Below are 26314 nucleotides of genomic sequence, written 5' to 3' on the forward strand. Positions count from 1 at the left end.
GTGAGTGGGATAAGAACTAGAAGAGATTGAAGCCAGAAAGATTGCAGGATGTGTTGTAAGGACAGGTTTATTCTATGTAATTGGCAGAAACTGGTAATTGGGAGGGGTGGTTGGGGGTGGGGGGTAGGAGGAGGAGGAGGAGGAGGAGGAGGAGGATCTGAATGGGATGGGTTGTGAAATGGCCAATGAAGTTAAACAGAAAACTAACAAATGCATACATGGTAATAGTTCTGCTGCATTGAAACATTGATTGGAAACCAGAAAATATCAATATATTACTGTGTAACACATGATTTAGTCAATAGTTTCTAATACAGTTAATTAACACGTTTAAAAGCCTGTATGCAACTGCTTTAGAAGAAAGACTAACAATTAATTACTTACATCATTCCTTGGTAGCTGAACACAAGCCAGTGCATATTCCTGAGCAAAATATTTCTCAGAAGAATATTCAGCTGGCAGTTTTGCACAATCTGAAACATTAATTGTTTCCCTGTTGCCATAGTCCACATAAAAAACAGACACATTGGAGCCAGAAATCTTCTCTACTTTTGCTCTGTACCACTCACGATCCAAACTAAACCTGGCAGCACAAAGTTCACCTTTCTTAGGTGTGTGAGCACCAGGTAACGGAGGATTAGTTGTGAATTCTTGTCTTATTTTTGCCATCAGCTGTTCTAAGTTTGGAACTTGGTCAACCATCTGAGCATAGAAATGCAGATCCGGAGTAGCTTCAATAATGAGTACTTTCTGGTAGTCTATTTTTCTTTCCACTACCCTCTCTTCTTCAATTTTTTTCTCTTCTTCATTTTCTTCAACATAGTCCTTCCATATCTAGGTACCACAGAAATACAATGTTAATATAAAAAATTAATTAAAACACTTAATTAATAATACTTGACTAATTTTGTAATAAAAACGTTAAATCTCCACGGTTCACACAAAGACCTACAATTTCAATGTATCTAAAAAATAACAATAAAGGAAACTAGAGGTGAAGGAACATTATGTAATAATTTTCACTTGGAGTAACTGAATTTTTGATGTATTGCCTGTTGGCTTTCACTTTGGGATGATTCATCTGACGTTTCTCCAACATGAGTGGGTGGCTCTGTCCAAGATTCACTAGCAATGAAGCTTGATTCAGTCACTTTTACTGGTAAAACACGAAACAAATGTCCATCAAAGATCCCCAGATCAAAGCCAACAGGCAAAATGTCAACATGGAACCACAAAAACCTCAATAGTTTTGCATTTTGTTTTGTCTACAGTCATCACATTTGTTAACTATGCACAACGATTACATTGATGCAAACTGAAAAACTGTCTAAAAGCTCTTTTCAGTAATGCAGATTTCCAATAGTTAACATAGCACTGTGAAGATGACTGGCTGTGACCAATAAAACACACACACACACACACACACACACACACACACACACACACACACACACAACTTTATTGAATTTATTTATAGTATGATACAATCACAATGTGCTTATTATATTACAGTTTTGAAGTGTCCTACTGAACAACTAAAGCAACAGACATACGTTTTGGTACAACAATTCTACTACCCCCCCCCCCCCCCCATGATAAACGCATTATTTCTTCTGAAAGCTATAATGGACATACATACTTTTAATTTCTTCGCCTTTGCTGTGTCTTCTGCTGTTTTCAAAGCACGATAATGCTCTGATCGCTCAGCTGTTGGGTGAACAGATGCCAGTCCCGTTTCCACTAGTGCAACTGATAAGTTAACACCCTCAATCCATAGCCATCCTATGAAATTTCCTGCTTTGTCCATTGACTCCACATGAATTTCTACCTCACGTTGCAAACATTTGTCTTTTGTGAAGGCCAAGGCTTCTTCACCATAAGGTTCACCTTCCACAGTTCCAGTATTTCCTGGTCCTGGTCTTGAGCCTCTTGGGCAGTTAATACCTGTGACACAAATTTTTACTATCCAAGTAATGGTATATATTGAAAAATTAAGATTTTTAACACAGAAGCTTTGATCACCATGATCAACTGCACATACAAACATATGTAGCCACCACACAAACGTGTAGAATACATGAAAAACCTTGACAAGAAGATTGACACTGTTCCTAAATGTTGTTCTCTGGAAGCCAACTTTTATAAGTTCATAAATGTAGTAATTGAACACTTTTTGAAAATTGATAAGGAATAAGTAGCTTTTCACACATCACGGCAATGTACCTGCCTGAAACTTATCTGTAAAGGGCACTGAAAATGGTTGCTGCGACAGCTCATGTGAGAGTGATTTAAGCGAAATTATTCAACCAGCCTTACAAATAAAGTTACTAGTTTTGTACGATATGTATAAAGTAGAGACTTTAAAGTGCCTTTGCATAAAATTCTTGTATTCACAACTTGCAAAGTTTGAGATATCCTATAGCACTATTTAGTTCCTGTATTTCCTACTTCAGGTTGCTGTTACCCAGCCACTCCATGGAGCTGTGTTGTTGGATCAAATTTTGAATGTTGTTAGTAGACACACTTATTAGGTTTTATTTCTTTGTTACTGAATACTATAGAATTACCTGTCAACACTATTTTAAATTACTATTCACCATATAGCGGAGATGCTGAGCCGCAGATAGGCACAACAATAAGTTTTATTTGTGACAGTCTTTTTGTTGTGCCTATCTGTGATACAGCATCTCCCTTATATGGTGACAATTTCCCTTTCATAATATTGTTACTTTCCATCCTGGATTTTCCATTGTTTGATTTGTTTTAAATGATTGATTTTTAATTTTCTATTACTTTTTCCTCATTACTGAAACTTTTATTTATTTATTTATTTTTTTATTTTTTTTACGAGTTTGCACCTTTCACTTTTTCTTTACTATCATCCTTGTCAAACTGACAGTCACTGCACAATTCTTATATTGTTCCTCTGTGTTATGATATTTTCAGTTTTTCTAATGAGATTCTTTATGTACTGAAACCTTTGCTCATGAAATATTTCCTTCCTGACCCCGTTCTGAGTGAGACAGATGAAATAGGGATGAAATGAATATCAGAACACTATTAGTTCTCAGCAATATGTCTCAATTTACATAAGTCTTGTCTTAAAACTTGTGTTTCATTCACCCGCCATGAATTTTGAGTGATCAGTTGTGGGCTTTTGTGCATGTGAAGAAAAAAGAATATCTGTAAAGTGCCCAGGGTGTATGACCTCAAACATCTGTATGACAGCTATTTTTTACAGTAACTAAAACAAGTACGAATACAGAAGTACTTATGTATGGATACCAATTATAAGTAATATTTTCAACATAATCACAGTGGTCATTACAACTTTTATTGTAATGGCGCTCCAGCCTTCCTAAAATGTGTGGCACGAAGGTAACTTGTGACTTCTTGCTGCTTGGAGTACGGCATTCTAGTTGAAACCAGGTAAGACCCTTGTGTGAGAGATGGCTTTACTTTGACACAATGAGATTTATTCTTAACAATTTATTTCACTTTTAAACATAAAGCATGCAGCTTTACTGTATGGTTAAATGATGATGGCGTCCTCTTGGGTAAAATATTCCGGAGGTAAAATTGTCCCCCATTCGGATCTCTTGGCGGGGACTACTCAGGAGGAAATCGTTATCAGGAGAAAGAAAACTGGCGTTGTTCTGATCGGAGCGTGGAATGTCAGATCCCTTAATCGGGCAGGTAGGTTAGAAAATTTAAAATGGGAAATGGATGGGTTAAAGTTAGATACAGTGGGAGTTAGTGAAGTTCGGTGGCAGGAGGAACCAGACTTCTGGTCAGGTGAATACAGGGTTATGAATACAAAATCAAATAGGGGTAATGCAGGAGTAGGTTTAATAATAAATAAAAAATTGGAATGCAGGTAAGCTACTACAAACAGCATAGTGAACGCATTATTGTGGCCAAGATAGACATGAAGCCCATGCCTACCCCCGTAGTACAAGTTTATATGCCACCTAGCTCTGCAGATGATGAAGAGATTGATGAAATGTATGATGAGATAAAAGAGGTTATTAAGACAGGGAAGGTAGACGAAAATTTAATAATCATGGGTGACTGGAATTCGACAGTAGGAAAAGGAAGAGAAGGAAACGTAGTAGGTGAATATGGATTGGGGCTAAGAAATGAAAGAGGAAGCTGCCTGGTAGAATTTTGCAGAGAGTATAACTTAATCATAGCTAAACCTTGGTTCAAGAATCATAAAAGAAGGTTGTATACATGAAAGAGGCCAGGAGATACTCTAAGGTTTCAGACAGATTATATAATGGTAAGACAATGGTAAGACAATGGTAAGACAGAGATTTAGGAACCAGGTTTCAAATTGTAAGACATTTCCAGGGGCAGATGTGGACTCTGACCACAATCTATTGGTTCTGAACTGTAGATTAAAACTGAAGAAACTGCAAAAAGATGAGAATTTAAGGAGATGGGACCTGGATAAACTGACAGAACCAGAGGTTGTACAGAGTTTCAGGGAGAGCATTAGGGAGCGTTTGAAAGGAATGGGGGAAAGAAATACAGTAGAAGAAGAATGGGTAGCTTTGAGGGATGAAGTAGTGAAGGCAGCAGAGGATCAAGTACGCAAAAAGACGAGGGCTGGTAGAAATCCGTGGGTAACATAAGATATATTGAATTTAATTGATGAAAGGCGAAAATATAAAAATGCAGTAAATGGAGCAGGCAAAAAGAAATACAAACGTCTCAAAAATGAGATCAACAGAAAGTGCAAAATGGCTAAGCAAGGATGGCTAGAGGACAAATGTACGGATGTAGAGGCATATCTCACTAGGGGCAAGATGATACTGCCTACAGGAAAACTGAAGAGACTTTTGGAGAAAAGAGAACCACTTGTATGAATATCCAGAGCACAGATGGAAACCCAGTTCTAAGCAAAGAAGAGAAAGCAGAAAGGGGGAAGGAGTATATAGAGGGTCTGCACAAGGGTGATGTACTTGAGGACAATACTATGGAAATGGAAGAGGATGTAGATGAAGATGAAATGGGAGATATGATACTGCGTGAAGAATTTGACAGAGCAATGAAAGACCTAGGTCGAAAAAGGGCCCTGGGAGTAGACAACATTCCATTAGAACTACTGATAGTCTCGGGAGAGCCAGCCCCGACAAAAGTCTACCATCTGGTGAGCAAGATGTATGAGACAGGTGAAATACCCTCAGACTTCAAGAAGTATATAATAATTCCAATCCCAAAAAAAGTAGGTGATGACAGATGTGACCATTACCGAACTAATAAGCCACGGCTGCAAAATACTAACATGAATTCTTTACAGACGAATGGCAAAACTGGATAGAAGACGACCTCGATGAAGACAACTTTGGATTCCGTAGAAACGTTGGAACACGTGAGGCAATACTGACCCTATGACTTATCTTAGAAGATAGATTAAGGGAAGGTAAACCTACATTTCTAGCATTTGTAGACTTAGAGAAAGCTTTTGACAATGTTGACTGGAATACTCTCTTCCAAATTCTGAAGGTGGCAGGAGTAAAATACTGGGAGAGAAAGGCTATTTACAATTTGTCAGGGTGTAGACGCGAACAAGAAAAAAAAAAAAAATTCTCGGATTTCCCGGTTAAAATTACACTTTCTCCCGGGTGAAGATACACTTTTTCCGTGTTAAGTGACGAAGATCTTTGATGTGCAGCAACATGTACGCTACATATTTTCGTATCACGAAAGTCTAAATTTAAATTCTACCAAACGCCGCATGGTACTTTCCGAAGCATTGAAATCAAGATTGCAGTGCAATTTGTAGCCAGTCATAGCTCATGTCACATGCTCTCGCCAGCCGATAATAGAGGATATTTGAGCATAGGACACGTGATGTAGTCAGCCAATAGTGTTATCACTGTTAAATAGGGCGTGCACACAAATAGGAAACGTTAATGGTTTAAATTATAATATATATACTGTTACTACAAGAAAAACAGAGCTTTCACATATTATCTTGCTCTCGAAGATTAATAAGGCACGTGTTACACTTTGAGATACATCCCACAAATGTGCCAGTAAAATTTTTAATAAAGACATAAATGTCTTGATCTTCTGGGTTCGAAATTTTTATAAATGTTTTTACTCATAGACTTGATTTTTAAATGACAGTCAAACGCTCTGTGATCTAAGAAATTCATCGTACATTCTCGCACACAGTTCATCCCACATAAAAGGAAATTTACTTTGAAAATAACGCTTTTCAAACGACCATTCGCAATATTTTCACCCGACCTGTTAGAAATAGGTTCGTTTCAGTAGTTGCCAGAGAGTGCGAGATAACAGGCGTCACCGCGCTTGCGCAGCTACCAGGATGCTGGAAGCGCGTATGTTCGTAGGTGTAAGGCATTAAAAGATCTTACATTATGTCATAAAAGAAAAGAGACATCAGAGGATACTTGAAGAGCATCGGAATTTCGTGCACCATACTAAAACGCGTAATTCGGCTTAAAGTGCACATTCGTATGTAAATTTTTTTGGAGTACCAGTGCTGTATTATCTAATGTTTGGTTCTTCATTATGGCATAATGTCATATGTGATAGAAGATGAAAACATGCACTTTTGAAATGCAGCGAACAGTTGAAACTAGCCAATAGTGTAGAATGAAACACTTCGTTTTAAATAAACTTATTGCCTCATCGGAAATGATTAAAAAGCCAAATTGCTTAAGCAAATTGACAAAAATAACTTCATTATTCTGCAAGGCAATTAATACCTGTCAGAAAGGGGGAAACAAAATCTGAAAGTAATAACATATTTTAGCCTTCCGTACTCATGTGAGTGTATTTTAATTCTGTTGTGGACTGACAAGAGCAGCCAGTCCACAATGAAGTAGCCGATAGGGCACGCGTCAAATCACGCCGTCTTGCGTTAAATCTGAAACAGGATATGTGGTAAAAGCTATAAGGAAAAGAACGGAGCTTCTCATATACTTATCTTTAATTTCTTCTTGTACATCTCTATGGTGAACACAAGTGAGACTCTCTCCAGATATGGATAACTGCGCCTTGCTAGGTCGTCCGTACTACTGGGGCCGAGTTCTAGTCAGTCTCTCGAGACCTGCCATGTGGTGGCGCTCGGTCTGCGATAACACAGTGGCGACATGCGGGTCCGACATGTACTAGAGGACCGCGGCCGATTTAAGCTACCACCTAGCAAGTGTGGTGTCTGACGGTGACACCACAAATTCACTTGATAGCTCCTGGCCATAGAAAACCATTTTGTTTTCACTTGACGTGACAGCAATAAACGAAGAGGAAATAGGAAAATCACTAAACGTAAATACCGGTCATGTGGACATGGTTCAAATGGCTCTGGGCACTATGGGATTTAACATCTGATGTCATCAGTACCTTAGAACTTAGAACTAATTAAACCTAACTAACCTAAGGACTTCACACACATCCATGTCAGAGGCAGGATTCGAAACTGCGACCGGAGCAGTCGCTTGGCTCCAGACTGTAGCGCCTAGAACCGGACGGCCACTCCGGCCGGCGAAAAGTCTTCTTAAGGCTTTTAACACATTTAGGTGTTTGCAGTCGCTTGTATGAGCACTGTGTTTAGTTGTTGTACGTGGCGCATTTCCTTTTCAACTTAAGTTTTATTTTCGTTTTTTTTCCTCTCGTTCATGTTTTATTGCTGCATATTATTATGCAGTAGTGGGATACATAATATCCTTAGTTAGAGTATTGTTTCTTACCAGGCAAAATTACAAAAAATTACCTGAAAGCTAAAACAAAAAAAAAATTCCTGGAATTCCAAAAAATTCCCAAGTTTATCCTGGTTTTCTCCTGGATGAAAAAATTCCAGGGTTTTTCCCGGATCTCCCGGGTCGTAGACACCCTGATTTGTACAGAAACCAGATGGCGGTTATAAGAGCCGAGGAACATGAAAGGGAAGCAGTGGTTGGGAAGGGAGTGAGACAGGGTTGTAACCTCTCCCCAATGTTATTCAATCTGTATATTGAGCAAGCAGTAAAGGAAAGAAAATAAAAATTCAGAGTAGGAATTAAAATCCATGGAGAAGAAATAAAAACTTTGAAGTTTGCTGATGACATTGTAATTCAGGCAGAGACAGCAAAGGACCTGGAAGAGACGCTGAACGGAATGGACAGTGTCTTGAAATGAGGATATAAGATGATCAACAACAAAAGCAAAACGAGGATAATGGAATGTAGTCGAATTAAATCGGGTGATGCTGCGGGAATTAGATTAGGAAATGAGACGCTTAAAGTAGTAAATGAGTTTTGCTATTTGGAGAGCAAAATAACTGATGATGGTCGAAGTAGAGAGGATATAAAATGTAGACTGGCAATGGCAAGGAAAGCATTTCTGAAGAAGGGAAATTTGTTAAATTGAGTATAGATTTAAATGTCAGGAAGTCGTTTCTGAAAGTATATGTATGGAGTGTGGCCATGTATGGAAGTGAAATTTGGACGATAAATAGTTTGGACAAAAAGAGAATAGAAGCCTTTGAAATGTGGTGCTACAGAAGAATGCTGAAGATTAGATGGGTAGATCACATAACTAATGAGGAGGTATTGAATAGAATTAAGGAGAAGAGAAATTTTGTAGCACACCTTCACTAGAACGAGGGATCATTTAGTAGGACATGTTCTGAGGCATCAAGGGATCACCAATTTCGTATTGGAAGGCAGCATGGAGGGTAAAAATCATAGAGGGAGACCGAGAGATGAATACACTGAACAGATTCAGAAGGATGTAGGTTGCAGTAGGTACTGGGAGACGAAGAAGCTTGCACAGGATGAGTAGTATGGAGAGTTGCATCAAACCAGTCTCTAGACTAAAGACGACCACAACACCAAATGTATTCTCTTAAAGGTAGTGTGTTTTTGGTAGCTATATATTGGTGGACAGTTTGCAATCTTCACAGCATTACTGAAAGTCCTCATATGTATCCACTCTCAGGTATTAAGTTCCAATGCTTATTGATAGCACAACGGCAATGTCCTGACAAGTGCTTTTTTTAAAACTAGGGTAACATCAAAATCTTAAGGACCGAGTTGTGTTTAGGAAACCATTGTCCTTGTGGAGCATTCCAGTGTCCCCAACATTTGACATATGAAACAGACCTTCTGCCCTCATCCCTTCTTTATGAAAACTTGTTCGACAGTTTTCCAGAAACACAAATTCCCTGCAGTTAAGAAAGAATATTTGTTCATTTGTCCTTTCTTCTGTCAAAGAGATTGGCTAGTGTACAACTTTTCATTTTGATATTTAGTTCTGGGATCGTATTCTAAATTCCTCAATTTTTCCCCTTTCAAGAAAGTCAAGCATACATTCTTAGGATCAACCTTTTGTTAAAGTGTGAGAACCATCTAATCATAGGCCTTCATAAAGCCTAAATCTTCATCTGGTGAAAGGCTGAAGATTTAAATTTAGTTCACTACCTAACTGGCCTACAAGTCTTTCTCCTCATCACTCTTCATCAGTTTTTCTTATTGAAGACCTGTCTGAGAAATCTGTCTTCAAATTTACTACTTGGCTCTCCAAGAATGTTCCCACAGGCTTCCTGCAACATTTTAAAACTGGGTGATTCCTCCTCAAAGATTTTAATGGGCACATACTATCTCTGAATTTCACTGTTCCATTTTCTGTAATGAATATAGTAACTTAATTTATCGTACACTGTACAATTACATATTTCACTGACAAAGTCAACACCTTTACTTCGCATTAAGAAGTTTCTGAACACACAAGTGAGTGGAAAAAAGTCTGCAGTATTTGCAGATCATAATTAGTGATAAAAGTCTAATTTTCGGCCACATTTAATATTTACTCTGCAAATAAACTTAATGTTAAGCCAATTCGTCAAGGTGCACAGCATATCCTAATTTGAATCAAAATGATCTGCCTGTCAACATCTGTGGAGCTATGTACAGCTTCACAAAGTCTCAAATGAATACTGACTGCCTGCCACAACACAAAGCTTTGTTGCTTCTGCAATTTGCAAGCTACTGGGTACCATGATGACTTTGCTCTACAAACAGCCTGTGGATTATGTTTCTATTTGCAATATAAATGGGAGAACTAGTAAATCACAACAAATCATTATGGTGACTAGTTCAAAAACAGCCAGTACATTTATGTACTATCTGTACACAAAAACCATTTTCATATGTAAGTTTGTTTTGTTTTTGGACCAGACACAGTGAAGCCCATCCCATTTTTAAGTGAACGTAGGTATGACTTGGACTAATCAGAATGCTTTCTTAATAAAAGGCAAATGCCTTGGTGCACCATTTGGTGTTTTCACTCACTGCACAAAAGACCAATATTATGAAAATATTTTTATATACAAGTCAAGCTCAATATAAGAAACAGTTTCCTTGGTTATGTAATGCTGATTGAAGTTTGTTCTGTCTCTTTTATAACATTCTCAGCAAAGAAATAGTTTTACACAAAATCACAGAAAATACTTCATGTATATCCAAATGAAGCATAATATTTACTCTTATAAAGTATGTTTTATGTAGTGTTATTTTCAGTTTTTGGATATTAACATTGTTGTGTTCTGCAATACGAAGACTGGATTGATGCAGCTCTCAACACAAGCCTATGCAAAACTGTTGCATCCTATAACCAGTTGAACTTGCCAAACCTTTATCTCCATCTACAGGGTGTTTCAAAAATGACCAGTATATTTGAAACGGCAATAAAAACTAAACGAGCAGCGATAGAAATACACCGTTTGTTGCAATATGCTTGGGACAACAGTACACTTTCCGGCAGACAAACTTTCGAAATTACAGTAGTTACAATTTTCAACAACAGATGGCGCTGCGGTCTGGGAAACTCTATAGTACGATATTTTCCACATATCCACCATGCGTAGCAATAATATGGCGTAGTCTCTGAATGAAATTACCCGAAACCTTTGACAACGTGTCTGGCGGAATGGCTTCACATGCAGATGAGATGTACTGCTTCAGCTGTTCAATTGTTTCTGGATTCTGGCGGTACACCTGGTCTTTCAAGTGTCCCCACAGAAAGAAGTCACAGGGGTTCATGTCTGGCGAATAGGGAGGCCAATCCACGCCGCCTCCTGTATGTTTCGGATAGCCCAAAGCAATCACACGATCATCGAAATATTCATTCAGGAAATTAAAGACGTCGCCCGTGCGATGTGGCCGGGCACCATCTTGCATAAACCACGAGGTGTTCGCAGTGTCGTCTAAGGCAGTTTGTACCGCCACAAATTCACGAAGAATGTCCAGATAGCGTGATGCAGTAATCGTTTCGGATCTGAAAAATGGGCCAATGATTCCTTTGGACGAAATGGCGGCCCAGACCAGTACTTTTTGAGGATGCAGGGACGATGGGACTGCAACACGGAGCTTTTCGGTTCCCCATATGCGCCAGTTCTGTTTATTGACGAAGCCGTCCAGGTAAAAATAAGCTTCGTCAGTAAACCAAATGCTGCCCACATGCATATCGCCGTCATCAATCCTGTGCACTATATCGTTAGCGAATGTCTCTCGTGCAGCAATGGTAGCAGCGCTGAGGGGTTGCCGCGTTTGAATTTTGTATGGATAGAGGTGTAAACTCTGGCGCATGAGACGATACGTGGACGTTGGCGTCATTTGGACCGCAGCTGCGACACGGCGAACGGAAACCCGAGGCCGCTGTTGGATCACCTGCTGCACTAGCTGCGCGTTGCCCTCTGTGGTTGCCGTTCGCGGTCGCCCTACCTTTCCAGCACGTTCATCCGTCACGTTCCCAGTCCGTTGAAATTTTTCAAACAGATCCTTTATTGTATCGCTTTTCGGTCCTTTGGTTACATTAAACCTCCGTTGAAAACTTCGTCTTGTTGCAACAACACTGTGTTCTAGGCGGTGGAATTCCAACACCAGAAAAATCCTCTGTTCTAAGGAATAAACCATGTTGTCTACAGCACACTTGCACATTGTGAACAGCACACGCTTACAGCAGAAAGACGACGTACAGAATGGCGCACCCACAGACTGCGTTGTCGTCTATATCTTTCACATCACTTGCAGCGCCATCTGTTGTTGAAAATTGTAACTACTGTAATTTCGAAAGTTTGTCCACCTGAAAATGTACTGTTGTCCCAAGCATATTGCAACAAACGGTGTATTTCTATCGCTGCTCGTTTAGTTTTTATTGTCGTTTCAAATATACCGGTCATTTTTGAAACACCCTGTACAATCTTACTCCTCATGGTTTCCTCTCTCACAAAATGAACTGTTCCTTGATGCTTTGGGGTGTGTGATCAACCTATCCCTTCTTTTAGTCAAGCTGTACTGTAAATTTCTTTTTCCTCCCATTTGATGCAGCACTTCATCATCAGTTAATTGATCTATTTCTTTACACAAAGTGTAATAAAAAAGCACTTTTTGAATAAACAGTTTCGTTAACAAGATCTTGCAGCCTAGAGGTAGCAAAATTCTGAGGCTCATATTTTTTTCAACTACTTTCATAGATATTTAAAGACTACACAGAAAAAAACAGAAGTTGCATTTTGTAGGCTAGTGTTACTAGAAATACTTTGGAATATATTTGTTTATAACCCACTATTATTTCCTGATTTTTTCAACAGCTTGTTTTTATCTGGCCAGAGTCAAGAATTATATTTACTTCTCTTCCAGCTTTTTTACACTTTTTTAAGAAACTCCAAAAATTAAGAGTAAACTTCACGCTTAAAGCTAAGAGTGTCACTCTGTAGCAGCTACTCCTGTACCAGAGGCCTGCAAGCAGACTATCATAAATGCTGTTAGTATGCTTATTTACTTCCACTTTGGAAAGATTTAAAACTACTCTTTTTTAATGGAGCTATGTGATGTGAAACAATTGGTTACTACTAGTTTTAATTACTGTTTCTGAAATCAAATGGTTTTAAATTACTGTACGGTAAATCTAAATACAAACAAAATTGTTCATACAGAAATCTGCAGAGTCATTTAATTAAGCCCAGAAAACTGTAACACTGTAAGACAACACATATTTAGTAGTGCTGGAAAGCAATAAAAGGAAAAATACTGGGAACAGGGTTTTTGTTTGCAGATGACTTTCAGTAGTTCTCTCTGGCACAAAGCAATATAGAGCTCTATGAGCAAGTGAATTAAAATGTAGAACTATTTGTCATTCTGGAGACGTGACTCTATAAAATGAAACAAATTATATGAAATGTTGCAAATAATGGTTACAAATGCTTTTTCAGTCTTCTTCACAAATTTTAATGTAACAGTAAGGAATAAAGATCAGCACACTAAATGAAAACGAAGCAGCCTTAAGATTACATTAGCATATTAACTCAGACACTACAACATTCTGAGTAGTGCACAAGAAAAATGGAAAGAAGATTATAGTTTCAAATTTCACTGATAATGACACCTTTAGGTATGGCAAACAGGATCGGGAGGGGAAGGTGGTGTCCTCTTTTTCAAAGAAATCTCACCCATTCATCTTAATGAATTTGGATGCATATTTGAATCCCATTCCTCTAATACGAGAGCTAACTGCCTTAACCACTATGTCCCCATGTTCAGAGGGAGAAACAGATGATGTTGGAAAATAAGTTAAATTGGAAACCCAACAAAAATCACAACTGATAGCTTCCCTTGCCTTTCCAAGAAAATGTATCAAGAGAAAAATTTAAAGAATGTAAATGGAGAGATATATCTAAACAGAGATGATGTGACTTACCAAACGAAAGCGCTGGCACGTCGACAGACACACAAACAAACACAAACATACACACAAAATTCAAGCTTTCGCAACAAACTGTTGACTCATCAGGAAAGAGGGAAGGAGAGGGAAAGACGAAAGGATATGGGTTTTAAGGGAGAGGGTAAGGAGTCATATTCCCACGTGGAATGTTTCCCTCTATTAATTTAAATGGAGAGATAGATAGAGATAGAGGTGTGTGTGTGTGTGTGTGTGTGTGTGTGTGTGTGTGTGTGTGTGTGTGAGAGAGAGAGAGAGAGAGAGAGAGAGAGAGAGAGAACATACAGCCAACTGATGTCATGTACTGAAGTAAGATACAGAAAGCTGATTGAAGTCTGTGCAAAAGAAAGACTGGAATAAGTGGGGAATACTTCATGTTTGTTCGAGTGACTTCTCTAATATGATTATTTCTGTTAGTGTTTTCCAAAACTTTTTCTGTACTTAGTTTTGTACTTGTGTAAAGTAGTTACGTTATTATTCTTATGCTCTAGAGACCTATTACATTTTTCTACCCAATAGGGTGAGAGGAATGTGATGGATGTGTCCAATGAAAAAATTAATTCAATGATGCAATTGTAATTTGCAACAGTCATTCAATCTTTATGTTATTTTCATCATTTTTGCTCTATCACCAGTAGCACCTCAGAATTTCAATCAGATAGAGAGCAGAAAGACTTATAAGTTATCTTACCTCCAAGTAGGAATGTAACAAGACACGTCTCCTTTGGGATATATAGTCTTAGGCGCGAACCACTGGCAACGAATTCTACTATTGCTTCTGTGCGTTGTGCCCTCTGGAGGAATGGTAAGAACTGTTTTGCTTTATTTAAATCCTGGAAAAAAGTTTTCAAAAAATTAGTCTGATCTGGATTGAAAGTCATTAAAGAACTGAATAAACACATAATGCAAAAAGTTCATGCCCACTACTAATTCCTATATTTTAGTGATATTCATAAAATATTTGCTTCATGTTACTTCAATTTTCTTCTCTAGATTACTTCAATTGCAAAATGCGTCCATAACAACTTGACAATCCGTTATACATTCCACTTTGACACATGAAATTAATAAATTGCTAATGATAATCACCTACTGCGATCTGTCACTCTTCAACTATCAAGGTTTCCACTGTATGACTACATGTCAATGTTGCAACTCTAATTATTCACACACCTGCCAATGATGTGTACATGTATGAAGTTACACTGACATCTGATCACGTCTCCTGGCTGATTCACTTTTTTGTGATGCAGTTTATGTCTAACCACAGTCTGTTGGTAAGATGTAACGAGGTGGTATCCATGTGGCACATACTTTTACTTTCCTATTGTTGATCTTGCTCTCAAAACCATTACTCAAATTTATTCCCCGTAACTGAGTTCCCTGACCACGTCCATGCCTTGCTACATGCCACTGGAATTTCCTTCTGGGATACAATTAGGAGACCATGAATTTACCCAGCATCCATGACCTCTCATTTTCATCATTTAAAGCCATAGGTTACACATGTGAAATTTAGTAGGTTTTAGCAGTTGTCTACTCTTTCAATTCGGATTCTAAAGTCATGTAATGGTTGTCTGGGTCCACTGCTTCACCCACCGAAAGGTAACTTGCTGAAGTCCATCTTTCGTGTTGTTGTAGCTGCTGAGGTTTTCATTTGTAACACTGGGATAGTGTCAGCTCTAAACCAAGTGGAAATTGGTTCCTGCTACACTGTTGCTCACAAACTTCAGCCTACTAAAATGTTAAATGGCCTCTGGCGTTATTTTGGACTTGCCAGGCAGGTATTACTACAGTTGGTGACATGACTGGACCCTGGGACTTTGTCAATAGCATATGTTGACAACATCCATCATTCTTATTAAAGGTGTCACTTATGCAAATTATTTATTGCTTTAAGTTAACATCTTGACTCTGTCCTCTTCCAGTAGCCCACATTCTACACCCTATTACCGAACTTTTGTGATCAATGGCCCTTTATGACAATGTCAACATGCTGCGCATTGCTTGTCTATATCGATACGTCTCCCTCATCACTATGCCACATTGATCCTAGTTTCTTCACACGTCATCCCAACAGTCTTCATATTTACAAAAGACAGGACTTCGTTTTTAATTAGGCTTCTTTTGAATAATCCCTCTGCTGTGTACAGGATAGCAACCCGAGCCTGTAACACCAACTTTCTCGTTCTCTGCTTATTCTCTTTAGGATAATCACAATTTTTGTAATACACTACCAATTCTGACAAGTTGCTGTAAAACTCCTAACACTACAACTACAGCCTACTCAAACAGCAACATCTCTCTGTATGAAACTGAAAACAGTCTTGCCTTACAATGAAGTGATTGTTACCATCAATTTTCCTTCATTCAGAGTTCCAACATTACATGGAAAATGAAGTACCTCAGGAAAATAGCTGGCAGGTTGGGAAGGAAGGTCAGTTGTGGTCCCTTGCCCAAGATATGGAGGAGGCTCTGCCAGCATCTGCTGAACATACTGAGTGCAACGGACTGCAAATCTCAACATTTGTTGGCACAAATAACACATCTGTAGTCAGAGGCCATGCTCTGTTCCTATAGCTGAATTCACATGAAAAGATGAAGCACTGCTCACTATCTGCAGCATTTTACCCAGTATTGATAAGGGTCTTTTGATTTGGAGTCAAATGGAAGGCTAAAGCTAGAGGTTCAGACAATGATCAGCATCTCTGATGAGGATTTCTTGAACTCTGCTATCATATAGTGACATAATCTGTATAATGTGCACACATGCTAGGCGTGTCTGCAGATCTAGTCCTGCATGTAGCCAGTGACAATTATCAAGGAGATGGCTAGTGGAACTGTCCAGGAGGCATCCAGCTAGCAGCCACCATGCAGTGGTGATCAGCCATACAGGGTCACCTTTGGGCCAAAGGCACACCCTGATAACGGCAGACCTTCTCGAGCATCCATACATGGTCAAATATCACCATAAATTTATGCTGAAATAATTTGAAACCTGCAGAACTAACAGAAACAAACAAAGTCCATGCCGATTTGGGACACTGAAAACTGGCGGTACACCTCTGACTGTTCTGCCACAATCCATGCACACAATTTAATTTTTGTTTCTTAAATGTTCAAGTTGCTGAAATTAAGACCTTTTCGTGACTTTTTATGCTTTAGAAGTATTGATTAAAAAAGTTTAATGCACACTGCAATTCTATGAAGATTAATAACAGCTGCACAAAACCATATTCCATCCCGAGATGCTGGAGTTGGCGGTCATGTGTGCACCTTGTGTGCTTGCTTTTGTGTATGAATAGTGTGTGCTTCTCTTCTGCTGTTTAAGGGTGTGGCCGAAAATGTTATGGAAGGGTCTTAATTGTGCCTGTCTGCATCTTAATATGTCTTCTTTACGTCAAGTAGCAATCTATCTTTTCCTACACCGAAAATATATGCCTGTATGGCAAGAGCTACCAGAATATATGACAATCTGTGCTAACACAGTTAAAAGATTCTAATGACTTCATTAACTATATACAACAAACACACAAACACATACAACAACATGTAATAGGGAGAGCCTAAAACAGGTTAAGTAATTTCAGATCATACCACTGCAACAGGTAATATCTGATTAGCTTTTTAAACCACAAAAACCAATTCATACAATAACAGGCAAAAAATGTAAACTATATTATCAAAAGTATCTTGGTACCTATTGGTGGACATTTATGCAAGGTGTGCGTCTTTAGACTTTATGTCTGTCTGAAGTCTGCTGGGAAGACTTTCAATAATATGTCTGGATGTGTGTGAAGAAATAACTGCAGCCCAGTCTTCCTTAAGAGCCGAAAGCAAAGAAGGTAGTGATGTTGGACACTGGGGTCTGGAGTGAAGTTTGTGTTCTAACTCATCCCAAGTTGTTTCATTGGGTTCCGGCTGGGACTCTAGGCAGGGTGGGCCAGTCTGGTTCAGAACAGTTGCTGTCTGTAAACCAATGGCTCACATATGACACTGTATGATTGGGTACACTGTCATGTTGATGTAAACAATCATCCCAAACTGTTCCTCTATTGTACACAGGCACAATGCTGTAAAATGTGTTCACATGCCTTTGCATTTTATTAATCACAATAAGAGGACCATACTCAAACCATGGAAAACAATATGCTTACCACAACACGACTTCATTCGTACTTCAATGCTGGCAGAATACTTGACAGGAGGTAATATTTTCCACGCGTTCACAAAACTCAAACTCTTTCTTACAATTGCCACAGGATATAGAAAAATTCATCATTCCAAATCATTCGTGTTCAGTCACCCAGTGCCCAGTGGCATGACTCTTTACATCATCTCAAGTGCTGCTTAGCATGGGTTATAGTTTATGTGGATTATAAGGAGCTGCTTAGCCACTGTACCTAATTCGTTTTAGCTCCCTATGCTGTGCTAGTGGACTGCTGGCAGCACTTTGGAACTCTGATGAGTGATTCCTCCTGCCAATTTCACGTAATATTTTACAACCACCGCCTGAAGTGTTCAATAGTCCTCCTTTGTCAAGAACATAAAGTCTGCCTGGTCTTTGTTTGAATGGAAAGTTTATATAAATGCTAAAGTCAGGATCTGACATTACCTCCATACTACAAAAAATACTGCAGTATTTTAAGGAAAGTCATTAAAATGTCCAGAAGTATGGAAGTCCTGAAAAATAAACAACACAGATAATAAGATTAAAAGTATATGGGATTGTCAAACAGGAGAAAGGACAGCCAGCCAATGTACAGGATACCAATCAGTCACAAGTTCCACAAGTACTTTTAACAAACACTTTCTAAATGGAGGAGCAAAAAACGGGATTCAATGGTTCAGTTGAAGAAGAAAGAGGATATATTAAAAATGTCATTCCATAAAACTTTATGCTACTAGAAGCAGTACCAACATCCTCCACTGAAATTAATAGAATTCTAAAAAGCAGGAGCTCTCATATGCTGTTGACAGAATTTCAAACAGAATTCTGAAAAGTTGCTCTAACTTAATAAGGAATATCCTCAGTGATATTGGTAACGCATCAGTGGCATAGGGAATCTTCCAGACAGCTTAAAACATATAATTTTACGCCTCTTCATTAAAACCGTGGGTGACTAAACAGGCTTAAACAACAATCATCCAGTTTCCTTACTGACGTTTTAGCCAAACAAAATATTTGAAAAAGTAATGTACTTAATAGCAGTCTCTCACTTTAGTGGAAACAATTTACTTGGCATATCACAGTTAGGATTCCAGAAGGTCTACTCGACTAAGAATGCCACTTTATAAATTCTCATCAAATAGTACACACCTTAAATAATAAAATACCGGCAGTTGGTATTTTTTGTGCAATTTCAAAGGCTTTTGTGTAGCTCATGTAACTATTAGAAAATTAGAAATAGGGTGGAACTGATGGGTTTTATGCACAGCTTATTTGAATCGTACTTAAGAAACAGAATGCAAAAAGTTGTGATGAATAATTCACTGTGGAAAAATCACAATGAGTCCCGCAGGGTTAATTTTGAGTCCAGTTCTGTTCCTGATATATATGAATGACATTCTACTTAACTTTCAACAAGCAGAATTTGTTACTTTTTGCAGATGATATTAGTGTTGCTACTGCAAAACCCATTATAGGGAAAGCAACTGAAGAGATTGCAAATAATATTTTCGAAACAATTAGAAGTAATTATAATATAAAGAAAATTATATAAAAAATAGTTATAAAGTAAATGGTATTTTCAAAAGAATTACGAAGTTGCTCTCAGAAAATGGACTCTCCCTAAATTGTGGAAAAAAACACACACACACACACACACACACATTCTGTACAACAAACAGAGTCATAACAACAACTGATGTAGCACAATAAGCAGGAGTCAGTAAATAGGATAGAATACTTCAAATATTTGAATATACATACTGATGAAAACTTGCACTGGAAGAAGCATATTACTGGGCGTCTCAAACAATGAAATTCATCTACTACTGCTCTTTATACAACTGCTTAGTGAAACAAATTAACCTTGTGCCATATTTAGCATTTTTTCCCACTCAATAATGTATTGTGAAGTAATTTTTCTGGGGTAACTCACCACTCTCAAAGAAAGTACTGAGTGCACAAAAGTGAGCACTAAGAATAATATGTGGTGTTCACCCACAGATGTCACACAGGTACCTCTTATCTCTTTGAGGAGATAACTTTCACTATGCCGTCACAATACATACATTCACTAATGAAAATTGTGATTTGGGAACAAAGTGATGTCCAGTGTTTCCAGTTGTTAGTGCAGCCATAGGTACAGCACAAGCTTAAATTGTGAAAGGATGAGGAAGGAAATCATCTACGTCTTTTTATCAAAGGAAGGTCATGGCATTTGCATGGAGCAATTTAGGGAAATTGCGGAGAACTGAAATCTGGATGGCCAGACAGGGATTCGGATCATCATCATCATCATCATCATCATCATCATCATCATCATCATCATCCAAAATATGAGTCCAGTGTGCTGACCATTGTGCCACCTTGCTCTGTCACATTTTTTAATTGCAGGCGAGCACTGTAGTTCAAACACTATAGCTTTTAGGCATTTTACATTACATTTTGGCAATCTGCAGGCTGTGTGCTGGAAGAGTGTTGTACGACAAGACTATATAAGGTCCAATGAGTGAGCAGATGAAGTAGTAAAAATACAGACAAGAAAATTTCGCATAAATGATAAAATGAAAGATAATGTGAAATCTGTTATTTTTAACAACAAAGTCACAAAATTTGGGGTTTTCCCTGTTCAATGTAAAAATTCTATAAAACCGAGGGTGGCAAGTTTACTACTATTGGTAACTGATAAGTTAGTGAATAATAAAATTGGATTGACCTTTTTTCTCAAGGCTGAGAATTTTGTAAAATCTTAAAATGACATATGATTTCCCTTGTGGCTCTAGATGTGATATCAAAAGAAAATACTCTGTTTCCAACTACCTCCATTCCAGTAACAGTTCTTCACCCCATGTCATTTTCCGACACCTTCGCACAAACTGATGTACAAAAAAAAATGCGTAATTTTGACAATCTTTAACAATCTGCATCAACCAACTACATATTTTCATTGTACAAAGGTGTCAAACCTGGCACTTTAGTTGTACAAACATGTAAATCAACATAGTGCCTGACTACTTTTCAATTAATTAATTACAATTTTGTTATATAGAATGTAGTATATGAATATTCTGTGTTAAAATAATTTTTGGAACTAAACTAAGGAATACAGGTTTTCATATTTCAACATAGCTAGTACATAATTATAACTTATAAATAACTTAATTATAGAAAGCAACTATGAAGTTCAAAGAAACTCAATCTTATCAGCAAAGACTTTACCTTTTAAAGTTGTGTATGGAAATGATTTTTTCAAGATGGAACAGTTCCTTATTGATGTGGGGGCCACGTATGGTGCAGTAAATGTCAATAAATTGCCACCTCATCCAATCACTATTTCAATAAATTTAAAGGAAACAGGTGACCGTCTGCTTAAAGCTTTTCTGAAGAGGTGAGGAATGTTTTCTGTGACAGAGGAGGGGCACCAACAGTCAATGAAGTGATTCACATTGTAAAATAAATGACTAGGAGTGACTACACATTAACAGTCAAGGAGGACAGTATAACAAGAGTTGAGTTTTGGGCACCACAGTTTTCGGGGATGAGATTAAAGAAGTAGAGAAAATATTAAATAAGAAATTATTGGAGGAAATATTAAACAAGACATTACAGTGTTTCGATTTATTCAGCACTGGGCAAAACATAATGTTTCTTGGTGAAAGAGGTCCAAACACTGGAGCAGCACTTCGTCAATATAAGGGGCTCTCACACTCAATATTGAGCATGAATGCACTACTCTAAGACGTATCAATGATAAGGAGAATGATTTACAGTGATTAATAAGTTCTTGTCAAGCTGTCAACTGTTTTTTTTTAAAAAAGATCTGGCCTTCAGAACCACCCGCAGAAATTGAGAGGAAATTTAGACACACAATGGGATACCACAGTAGATATTTTTGAGTCAATTAAATTTCAGTGGTTTGAAGTTCTAGCAATTCTGTCAGAGATAAATAAAAAAAATTAATTGATTCTGGTGACGAAATGTTTGTTTACAATAAGCTTTCAGACACCATTTAAAAATTTTACTGTTCCCAACAAGAACATTTAACTTCGAAATGTAAAATATTATGAAACTACATAATGATTATCTGTGAAGTAACTAACCAAACTTTTAACATGTGTGACAGTAATATTATTCTACAACAGGCTGTTTCAGGTATGGACAGGGACAGTGGGGAGCATTGTCTCTTGTTGTGAACGATCAAATAGGGTGGCACAGCAGGGTCTTGTAATCTGTCTGCCGTAATTTACACGATTGCTGACCTAATATTCTTAGCACTCGCATCAAAGTGTCTCTGAGCTGCTGCAGTGAGCGCTCCATAGAGCTCCTGCTTTATGACACTCATTGCACCTTACTTGGTCCACAGAGCAATAAGGAACTCCACCACCTCACGTAATTAATCTCCACATGCAACTTCAAAAGGTAAAATAACTTTGCTGACAAGATACATGAGTTTTTTGCTACCTTCAAATACCTACATATATGGAACTCATGGATGCATATCTTGTAGATGTGGATAGCATTTATTGCATCCAAGCTGACTTCTACCTACTGAAGTGAACAGGAGTGCAGTCCTGACTTCATAGATACACTACAATGGTCATGCCCAAAGGTGGACAATGAGCCACACTTACCACAAATTGTACTACCAATCAAATGGCAAGTTCTTCAACAACAGTTTAACTAAAAGTTATTTTTCAGCATTACCTAGAATAAACTATAATTTCCAGTAGCAGTATCATATGCTGGAGAATTTTAGCCCTCCGTCCACCCACCTCTCTCCAGCATGCACTGCCCAAAGACAGCAGTTACTACCCAGATAGAGTATGTGTTGCACGCACAAAATGATTTAACTTAGAGTTACCCCTTCCTACATTGATTTTGCAATGATAAATACTACAGCCACCTTTGAACTATTCTGTCTCAAGTGTTGGACACTTTTCAACAAGTACTGGAGTTTGCAAGATCACACAGCAACACAGATAAATCAACTAAATGCAGTCTGAATACTAACTGATTATCTCGTGATTCTTCACTGATATGCTTAAAAAATCATCATTTATATGTGGATCCAGCAGATACTTGTGAACATAAAAACTGACGTGTGTGCGCAGCTTGACTACTCCTGGAAACATGGCTCCACACACTCATCTTTGGCGTTTTTGACCAATTCAACAATGCCCAAAATCTAAAGAGCTACAGATTATCAGGGTTTTCTATTCTGCAGTCCATGGTGAAAATGTAGTCTTTGAAAAAACACCAAACAATGTTTAAGTAAGATACACTGCTCTTACACAGCACTAAGTGTGAGAAGTCCTGCAAAGACTCAAGATCAAATATGTCTCCACAGAAGAAAAATCACTCTGTTCACCAGGTGGGCATTAGGAATTTATCAGTTATATACCTGTAATATTTACACCCTTTCTTTTTCTTTTAATTTATAATCTGATGCTTCTGACACAAAAAAGGTTCTAACTTTTCAAAACACTTAGACTTATTAGAGACATGGGCTGTACAACAGTGCATTTGAGAATTTAATGCTGGATATAATATGCATGTACTCACCCCAGACACATCTGCCACACGATGATTTGGTATATTTTTCTTAGAATGCAATCCATTGCCAGACTTCGCTGCCTTCATTTCTGCTGCCAGCAGTTCATCATAATGAGAAGATCGCTGGTCATCATCTTGGCGATACCTGACTACGGTGGCCAGACCTTTACTAACCATTGCCTCTGCAACATTCCTTAAAAATAAATACATAAATAAATAAAATAAAATCAAACAACAGGCTCATACGAAAAGTCTTTTAGATAAACAGATGTGTCAAAGTATATCATTCCCATGTCTTCCAATAAAGGACAGAACAAAGTCCCAATGACATGCTGAGCTCGTTTTAGATTAGATATACTAATTGTATATATATACAATACATCATTTGTTTCTATTAAAAAATTCGTCAATGGAGTAGAAGGAGTTGGCCACTAGTAAATCTTCCAGGCTCCTTTTAAACTGATCTTTATTTGTAACTAATTTTTTTATGTTTACTGGCAAATTATTGAAGATGAGTGTTCCTGAGTAGTGGACCCCTTTTTGAACTAAAGTAAGTGCTTTTAAGTCCTTGTGCAGATCATTTTTGTTCCTGGTATTGTATTTATGAACTGAGCTGTTTGTTGGAAAAAGAGATATATTATTTAGGACAAATTTCATTAATGGGTAAATATACTGAGAGGCAGTAGTTAGTATACCCAGTTCTTTGAAGAGGTTTCTACAGGACGTCCGTGAATTTACTCCACATATAATACGTATTACACGCTTTTGGACTCTGAAAACTTTTGTTTGACTTGAAGAGTTACCCCAAAATATTATACCATATGGCATTATGGAATGAAAGTAGGCAAAGTATGCAAGCTTTTTCATTTTTATGTTGCCTATGTCTGCAAACACTCGAATTGCAAATACAGATTTGTTAAGGCGTTTCTGCAGTTCTGTGGTGTGCTCTTCCCAACTGAATTTATTATCAAGTTGTAATCCCAGGAATTTAAGACTGTCAGCCTCTTCTATCTGCTCTTCTTCGTATTTTATGCATATGCTGGGTGGAAACCTCTTACAGGTTCTAAATTGCATATAGTGAGTCTTTTCGAAGTTTAATGTCAGTGAGTTGGCTTTAAACCATTTATTAATATCCATGAAAATATCATTAGCAGATCTTTCTAGAACTACACTTGACATACTATTTATTGCAATACTTGTGTCATCTGCAAACAAAACGAACTCTGCTTCTGGCAGTGTAACTGATGAGAGATCATTAATGTACACAAGAAAATTCGTAATCATAAGAACAAAATAATGTGTTACTAATAAAACTGAAATAAAAACAAAACATTGTACCAAGTTACTGAATAAATGGCTATTAAAATTAAACTAATTTTATTACTGTTACAATGTTTTCAGTACGAACAGGCAGAAATCAGGCTTGAAATGCACCTTATTCCAGAAAATGCTCAAACCTCATATGGATTGCATTTTGTCCTCCCAAAAAATTTCCAATTCCAACAGCCTTGTCGCAGTGATAACACCGGTTCCCACTAGTTCACCGAAGTTAAGCACTGTCGGGCTGGGCTAGCATTTGGATGGGTGACCATCCGGTCTGCCGAGTGCTGTTGGCAAGCAGGGTGCACTCAGCCCTTGTGAGGCAAACTGAGGAGTTACTTGACTGAGTAGTAGCAGCTCTGGTCTCATAAACTGATATACAACTGGGAAAGCAGCATGCTGACCACAGGCCCCTCCATGTCCACATCCAGTGACGCCTGCGTGTATGTCGACCTGCCAGCACTTTCATTTGGTAAGTGTCTGTATATGTGTGGATGGATGTGTGTGTGTGTGTGTGTGTGTGTGTGTGTGTGTGTGTGTGTGTGTGTGTGTGTGTGTGTGCGCGCGCGCGCAAGTGTATACCCGTCCTTTTTTCCCCCTAAGGTAAGTCTTTCCGCTCCCGGGATTGGAATGACTCCTTACCCTCTCCCTTAAAACCCACATCCTTTCGTCTTTCCCTCTCCTTCCCTCTTTCCTGATGAGGCAACAGTTTGTTGCGAAAGCTTGAATTTTGTGTGTATGTTTGTGTTTGTTTGTGTGTCTGTCGACCTGCCAGCACTTTCATTTGGTAAGTCACATTATCTTTGTTTTTAGATATATTTTTTCCTACGTGGAATGTTTCCCTCTATTATAACCATATCATTAATTTGAACCCAACAATTACGTTTGTTATTGTTGCTGTTGGATTTCGAAATCTTTCCTGTCGTCATATTTTCTCTTTATTTTCTCTTTCTGTTTTTACCAGTAGTCTCACTTTGTATCCACCTTCCCCTTTTTACCGTAATCTACTATACAATTTTATCCCGCCTATACATACTCAATAATACGTAACCCACTTCCAAACCATAACCAAAAATATTTTATTTTCCGCTTTCAACACTACCGCTGCTATAAAATCCACCGTTTCTAGTTCAATAACAGCTGCTTTCACGTATTAAACAACCATTTCGGCCAGCTCTAATAACTTTCACTTTATTTCCACTTCCATTTTTCGCACATCACTGATCATTTTTAGCCGCTCCCCACAGGCTTTAACGTCATTATTTCTTCGTCAGACAATTGTTAGCCCCATTTTCGTAATCTTTCACCACAACACCACTCCTTTTAATACATTTACATTTACGCGTTTTTTCGAAATTTTCCCGAATTTCTCCGTCCTTTAACGTGTTTTAGCGGCAACACAACCACCTAACCTTTATGCACCTCGCTGTCTACCAACCCAAGTTCACCACAGGATCAACTTAACCAACACTTTTTCGCCTTTTTTCATACCAGATCTCCAGTTGCTTTCTAGTTCACCTTTATCTCTCCCCATATTTT

At 38.1% G+C, this 26314-nt stretch overlaps 1 protein-coding gene and 1 pseudogene across 1 annotated transcript in view; one reads left to right on the forward strand and one right to left on the reverse strand.

The window, feature by feature from the left end:
- Positions 1–26314, reverse strand: part of LOC126260827 (staphylococcal nuclease domain-containing protein 1) — a 97173-nt gene that overhangs the window by 19452 nt on the left and 51407 nt on the right. The window contains exons 10-13 of the mRNA XM_049958214.1: positions 23465–23648; positions 14426–14567; positions 1640–1944; positions 385–834 (exon numbers count right to left, since the gene is read on the reverse strand). Of these exons, the coding sequence (XP_049814171.1) occupies positions 385–834; positions 1640–1944; positions 14426–14567; positions 23465–23648 (1081 nt within the window). The remainder of the gene's footprint in view (positions 1–384; positions 835–1639; positions 1945–14425; positions 14568–23464; positions 23649–26314) is intronic.
- LOC126261221 (5S ribosomal RNA) lies at positions 24954–25071 on the forward strand (annotated as a pseudogene).

The sequence above is a fragment of the Schistocerca nitens genome, chromosome 5, assembly GCF_023898315.1.
Source record: "Schistocerca nitens isolate TAMUIC-IGC-003100 chromosome 5, iqSchNite1.1, whole genome shotgun sequence".
NCBI lineage: Eukaryota > Metazoa > Arthropoda > Insecta > Orthoptera > Acrididae > Schistocerca > Schistocerca nitens.